This window comes from Cyphomyrmex costatus, unplaced genomic scaffold (assembly GCF_001594065.2).
Source record: "Cyphomyrmex costatus isolate MS0001 unplaced genomic scaffold, Ccosl1.0 scaffold615, whole genome shotgun sequence".
Taxonomy (NCBI): domain Eukaryota; kingdom Metazoa; phylum Arthropoda; class Insecta; order Hymenoptera; family Formicidae; genus Cyphomyrmex; species Cyphomyrmex costatus.
Window position 1 is genome coordinate 69,248 of NW_017280173.1, and position 7,600 is coordinate 76,847.

The 7,600-nt window shown below is 30.9% G+C and overlaps 1 protein-coding gene across 1 annotated transcript; it reads right to left on the minus strand.

The window, feature by feature from the left end:
• Positions 1 to 239: 239 nt before the first annotated feature.
• LOC108779786 (WD repeat-containing protein 3) lies at positions 240 to 5,463 on the minus strand. Its single transcript, XM_018547294.1, has 15 exons — positions 5,450 to 5,463; positions 4,842 to 5,031; positions 4,554 to 4,763; positions 4,294 to 4,491; positions 4,030 to 4,203; positions 2,825 to 3,030; positions 2,599 to 2,734; positions 2,321 to 2,511; positions 2,040 to 2,235; positions 1,738 to 1,965; positions 1,399 to 1,668; positions 1,086 to 1,328; positions 837 to 1,003; positions 510 to 732; positions 240 to 432 (listed from the first exon to the last, which is right to left on the minus strand). Exons 2-15 carry the CDS (start codon positions 5,010 to 5,012, stop codon positions 268 to 270), a joined length of 2,778 nt encoding a protein of 925 aa, XP_018402796.1. The 5' UTR covers positions 5,013 to 5,031; positions 5,450 to 5,463; the 3' UTR covers positions 240 to 267.
• Between the last annotated feature and the right edge of the window lie 2,137 nt (positions 5,464 to 7,600).

The window sequence follows — 7,600 nt, forward strand, 5'->3', positions numbered from 1 at the left end:
TAGGTATTTGATTAATTATTTAATCAAAGATTGAGATTGATTTATTAGTAGAAAAATCTGATATTATACAAGAATATTAATTTTTAATTATTGTAATAAACAATTATTACCAATTTTTAATAGATTTACTTTTATTCAAATTTATTTTTTCATTAAAAAATATACATTTTATTTATTACTTTGTATAATATAGCTACTAGATATATAAAGAAAATCTATGTCACAGGCGTACACACGCACGTACAAAATTTTTTATATCATTAAGATCTACAAGTTCATAATTGCTCTTTTTATAGCTTTTTCCTTGTTCCTTCTGATTTTCTTTTTGTGTTCGACATTCTTAGTGACATCTCTGAAGAATTTGATTCCTTCCTGTTCCTCAAGAATGCGTTGCAAATACATCATACCATGCAAGTTAAAACCAATAGTATCCTGAAATCCATTGTTCGTTAATTTACAGGTAAAGAATATCTTATGATACATGCAGTCATTAAATAAACTTTCATTACCCTTAAAGCAGAGATTTTTTCTACAGCGAGTTTCTTTACAATCTCCAACGTAGGCAAAAGATTTTGATTGGCCACTATCGGACCATGATGTGCTTGTACTAAGCAAAGAGCTAATCTAGCAAATAATTCAGTATGATAATTGTTTTTTAACAAATTAGGGAGTCTTTGAAGAATATCACAGGCAGTAGAAAATGGTAATAATAGTAATGTCTCCTCTAATTCACTAAAACATAAATCTCTAGTTAAAACCTAAGATCCCACTTATATTTATACTTTTAAATAAAGCTTTGTTGTTCTGATGCTCATTATTACTCCATTGCATTTTACCTTGCCCTAATTCGTTTAAAAATTTCCAATAAGAAATCTTCTGTGTTCGTGCAATTGTAAGCCTGCATCAGCAGAGGAAGAGATGGTGCTTTGTCAGTAGAAACAGCTTTACTCAATTCTGTCTCATATTGATTGGATATGTTCAAGCACTCCAGTATCAGTTCAGCCTGATGAAAAAAGCATATTATACAGAAATATTTTAATACTTTCTATGTTATAAATTACATATTTTTCAACAATTTAACTTACAGCCTTCTCACTGCTGATAGTCTTTTTAGAAGGTAATGCTTGTTGTTTCTGTCCCAATACTGTAGTACTTTCCCCAGTAATTAATTCATTTTCCTGTTGTTCTCTTTCTTCTTCCATTATGTCTTGCAATACTAAAGGTTCACAAGTCTTTTCATACAATCTAACTACTTTATCGGAACCGCACGATGCGATGTAAGCTCCGTTTGATGAAATACAACAATTCCAACTTTCTCCAGAATGACCCTACAAAGGTTATGAAAATACTGTGATTAAGCCACCGATACGCAAAGTATTTAATAATAAAATACGCTACCTGTAATGTAATGATTTTTTGATAATTGTCGGCGTCCCATTGTTTAATTAGACCGTCTTTACCAGAAGTAAAGAAATAATGAGTTCCAGGTACAAATGAAAGACTTGTGACAGAGTTTTCATGCGCGAATATAGACTTGTGACAATCACCGTAATCCAAACCCCAGATCTTAATGTTGCGATCGGCAGAACCAGTTACTATGAGTGTGGAGTCGCTGGATATATCCATGCACAGTACTGGTAACTTGTGTCCAAAAAGTGACACAAAGAACTATAATAAAAATATAAAACAATAAAACATAATATTTAAGACCGATGTACCTAAAAAAAACTATCATACCTTAAATGAATCCAAGAAGAAGATTTTAATGGTACAGTCCAATAGAGAAACAGCTACAAATTTATTATTCGGAGTTATTCTTACGCATAGTACGCTTTCTTTGAGCTTGAGAGTTCTTACATGCAAGACAGAAAGAACTTTCGCTTTTGTCTGATTGTCAGGATCTTGAATAAGTTCAAAATTCCAAAATTTCACCGTTTGATCACCACTACCGCTGGCAACTCCTTTCTATTTAGACAAGATATTAATGAGCTTTACATTTTAATAACGATTGTTAGAATACTTTTCTTAAAAGCTATTACCAAGTCGGGAAATAATGTTATGCTCCAAAGTTCTTTGGAATGTGCCGATATTTCTTCTAAAATATCACCAGATGAAATGTCAACAATAAGCATTTTTCCATCCTTTAAACCAACAATCAAATACCTGTCACCTGGCACAAATGTTATCGTCAGAGCATAACCACACTGCACTGTGCGTAAAGATGATAATGTTGGTCTAAAAGTTATATTTGTTAATAAATCTCTAGCATATATATATATATATATATATTAAAATGTATATTTTTCATAAGATACCTTACCTATTCCATAATTTGATAGAATCTCCGCTAGCGGTAGCAAATGCCAAATTATCAGAACTAAAACAGATAGCTCGAACATCTGTACGATGTCCATGTGCTGTTATTGAACGTAAATGCTTTACTTCTGGATTTTTCTCTTCCGTAAACAAAGAATGTAATTCGAGCGAATTGTTATCGACTCCAACACACACCTACATAAAACAGACAAAATAAAATATAACGCCGATTTTAAATAATTTCATATATTATAAATTTGCCTTATGTGTGCTGTTACTAACTCTTAGTTCATTTCCTCTGCCTATGACTAAATCAAGTCCTTTTGCTTTACCAGATACTCGAACAATAGGTAATCGTTTTATTTCATTCTTTAGGGATGGTGCAGTAGGTAGCTCTTTCTCTGCGCAATTTTCTCCTCTATCAGTAAAACAAAGAAATATATTTTTTAATTTAAATTTTTTAAAGAATAAATTAAAAATAAAAAAATACTTTTCTACTAAAACACACTTCTGAGCCTTTCGTCTTTCTTTCTTCAATTTTTTTACAAATCTATCTTTTATTGCATCTTCAGACAGCAGATAAAACAATTCTATAGAATTTCCTACTCCGTGACATCCAAGAACTTTGCATGTGGGGTCAACTTCTAATGAAACAATTCGGCCACTCACCATTCTTAATATGCTTCCAACTTTTTCACATCTTATAGGATATTTCTGTAAAAATACAATGTATAATACTTATAATTATATGTAGGGAAGAATGTCCTAAATCAGACCGTGTTTCAAATCAGACTATTTTAATTTAAATAAATACTGTTAAGCAGATTTGTGTGTTATTTATAATGTAAAGTTCTTATAAAACACCGAACATGTGACAGCAGTTTGGCAGTACTCTGTCATAACGTTCATATAGACACAAATATGTATTTTCGGCTATCTTGCAAAAATTTTTTTAAAAAAGAAAATTCTTGTAAATTATTATTTAAGATATTAAAAATTTTAACGGTAATTGATTTAAGATAACTAAAGAGTGTAGAATTAAAAAATATCATAAGTTTTGTGATTACTTTTGCAGTTTTATTGTAAAATTTATTTTAATAGTTTGAAAAAACTCGTGTCCAAATCGGACCTCTCTTTGGGTGTCCAAATTGGACAAAAAACACTAAAAAGACAAGTCAACTAATTCAAAGAAAGAAGGTTTGCCACAACCTTGTTGTACTACTGGTGATCGACTGAGCACATCTGGTCTTAATCACTAAATCAATAAAATATATGTCACCAGATTCAAATTGATAGAATTTTTTATTGATTTTAATTTTAATAATATAAACAGTATTTTTATCATAAATTGCTCGTTTTTACTCAATACAAACAAAAAGATTAATTAAAATATTTTAAAATTCTATCTAAAAGTCTATAAAAATAGGAGAGATCCGATTTGAAACTCATGATTTGACCTGAAAATGCATTTTTACATTTTCCATTATAGTTCGACACAGATAAGAGATACATCAAAATGGTCTGAAGCAAAAATGAAAGAAATTAAATGATCTTTCGAATGGCATCATTGATTTTATGATCGGACTTTATTTATGCTTTATAGAGAACAAAAACTGTAAATAAGTCCGATTTAGACTATTCTTCCCTACTATTAAAAAAATTATGTAAAAAGAAAAATGGCATTATAAATTAAACATAATACAAATTGCATACCATATCTATATTCATACTTTCTTCATTTTCTTCATTAATATCTATTATATCAAGAGCAGTATCCAATTTAATATTTCTATTTTCAAGAAATGTTATTTTCCAAACACGTAATTCTATATCATTACATCCTGTTATTAAATAACGATCGTTGTTCATTAAGACAAAACTCCATACCTGTATCAATATTGACTCAATATTACAATTATATAGAATGTAAATAACAAACAAAAACAAAAATTATGAACAAATAAAAATTAAGCTTACTTCTGATTTATGTCCAACAAGTGTTTTAAAGTTATGTTCTGTATCTAGATCCCAAAACTTCACAAATGTATCTTTGCTTGCACTAATAATAATATTATGCTTCTTCATGAATACTAACTTGGTTATAACACCTTTGTGTCCACTTAATCGACATATTCCAGTTTCTGCCACAACGTCCCAGACAATAATATCTGTGTCCTGTTATGTAAAAAAAATATATAAATGCCTTTCATTTCGCAGTATTCGTAAAAGATTCTTACCTTGGAACCAGTAGCTAATCTATGTCCTAATATATCATACGTCAAGGCTGTTATTTCAGATTTATGTCCTACAAATATGCTAATATTTTCACCAGTAATTAAATCAAAGGTTTTCACTGTACCATCTGCATAACCAACAGCTACATGTTTTTTATCAGGTGATGCAACCAGATATGTTACGCATACCTTTTCTCCAGATAATACTTGTGTCTGAAAAATGATTATGATTACATGAAATATAAAAATACCAAACATGTCTACATTAAGTTTCTTCATTTTTCAACTTACCTTTTCTCCAAGTCTTAGGTCCCAAATGTACACATGTTCACATGCAGCAGTTGCTATAAATCTACCTTCTTGATCATGTAACTTTACAAAGATAACATTGCAGTGAGGGCTCGTGATTATATTTACATTACCTGCAGGTACATATTTCAGATACTGCTTAGTCAAACCCATTTTATAGTTTGTCTATAATCTGAAAAAATAATCAAAGTAGAATGATATATTTCATATATCATAAAAATTTTGTCAAAGTAAACTGAGTAAATTTACTAGTAAAGGATTAAAAGGTTGTAATATATTCAAATTCATTAAGAAAAATCAATAAAGTCAAAGATGAAATCAAAACCATTTATATCTCAATTTGAACTCAATTTCATGTGATCATATATTGTTCATAAAAATAAAAGACTTAAACTAATATTTCTGTGTCTATCTAAAATGTGATAATTAAAATAAAATAACAAATATTAGCAGAATTTTTGAAGTTACTGATGACAGTAATTTGTCATCTAATAATTCAAATTTTATGTCATCTCTAGATTATTTTTCCTAATTTTTTGATATGACACAAAATTGAATTTAACTTGAAATATAAATAATTTTGACTTTACCTTATTGATCTTTCTTAATGAGTTTGAAAACTGTTGCTTTTAGCTCTTTATTAAAGAATTTTTTAATTATATACGTATGACTATAACATTATAGATTAAAAAGAGGATAAACTTGACCAAACAGGTTAAGTTAAAGCACGGGTCATGAAGGAAGATATAAGGAAACTCCACTCAGTCTCGCGTCCATAGACTTATAAGAGTCTATGCTCGCGTCACTGTGCTCGCGTGGTCTCGCTAGAGTCCTATAGCGTTTTCTGGCTGCGCTAGAGTCCTAGGGTGCGTTCCGAGTCGCGCATGAAGCGCGTAGACTGCATAGAAAGTCGTTCCGAGTTAACTATTGCGCGCTTCGAAAGCGCTTCGAGAGTACTTGAATTCCCCAGATTGTACTAACCGTACTGAATTCTTAGCACTCCACTCAGCGCATTGACTGCTTCTCTTTCGACCTGAGGCAGTTGATGCGTCTGATGCGTTCATGCGGTCTATGCGCATGATTTGTAATTCGGAACGAGCAACGAGTACCGGACAATACAACAATGAACGGACGAATATTTGCGATTTGCGATGGAACAGCGATTACAGCAATTGCATGATTTCCCGGTCTTATTAGAGGATAAAAATAAAGTATTAATTTTATTTTTAAATGAAGAGGATATGGCGAAAGTAAGCCAAGATAAAATTAATGGCATTATTCAACAAAAATTAAAAGGGCGAAGTAAGAGTCAGAAGTAAATTACATTTAAAATAATATTAAAATGTTAACATATTTACAATAGAAATATTACAAAAATTGCTTAACAATTGTTACGCGCAGCATGTTTTTAATTTTAACAATTGTTACGCGCAGCATGTTTTTAATTTTAAGTAACGGGCATAATGTTTTTAATTTTAAGCAATTTTTTGTAATATTTCTATTGTAAATATGTTAACATTTTTAAATTATTTTAAATGTAATTTACTTCTGACTTTTACTTCGCCCTTTTAATTTATGTTGAATACTTTCATCAAAATTAATGGCATATTATTTTACCTTGATTTATTTAATGTATAGATTAGACGTTATATTAATTAGGAATTACGCGATCGACGTAATCAATAATTTTTTCAACTCCAATTTGTTTTCCACGTGATTTATCTACTATTAATAGAAAAAATATTTTCTGCGTATCACTTAGAGATATGCCTTCGACTTCATTTTCACTATCGCTCGAGTCGGAACTGTCATCGGAACTTTCATCATTTTTCTTTAAAAGTATTAAAGAAGAAATTACAATTATTAGAAATTGTTTATTGACGTCTTGTATAGCGTCCATCTTGAACTCGCATAGCTCGCACAGGAAACCGGTCCGAATTCATAAGCGCTTCATGCGTGTTATGCGCGCATTGAAAAAACGGAACAATTTCAAAGTGTTGTGCATCAGTATTGCAGTCCACGCGCTTCATGCGCGACTCGGAACGCACCCCTAGATATCAGAGAAACGCAACCGGCTTAAGTCAGTATCGCAAAATTACTAAGAAAAGTAATAAAAATGGCGTCATTTGCAGACGAAATATGCATATATGTAAACTACTATATGGCTAGTGAGGCGTGGTTTATATGAGTGCGACAAGAAGAAACATAGAAGGATAAAGGTGCCTTTTCATGCGACACTGAAACGTTCCTTTTATAGCGTCAGAGAGAATGCGTCAAGAAATATTGAACCTAACCTTTGTAATCTATAATAACGAGGAGACAGTAGATTTCTGCCGTGTACGTGTGTATTGTGGAATTTTAACATGTTTAATTATAAATATCACGCATGGATGACAGAATGCGTAAATTTAATTTTAAAAAATAAACGGGAAAAGAATGTAACTGTAGCAGCTTTATCATTAATAATAGCATTAATTTAAAAAAAGAGATCATACACTCGAAAACGTTACTGGATTGAACCTGTATTATTTCAAAAAGAAATTTACATAGATTTTATAATAAGATATTCCTGTTTTATGACTTGAAGATTTACGATTCAGGGTGCTGTCCCATGATACGGAAATTACACAGGAACGGAACAGTGAGACCAATCACAATCGCAGAAAGGAAAGTAGAGTAATGATTGCAGAGATTTGATTGGTCTCACTGTTCCGTTCCGGTGTAATTTCCGTATCATGGGA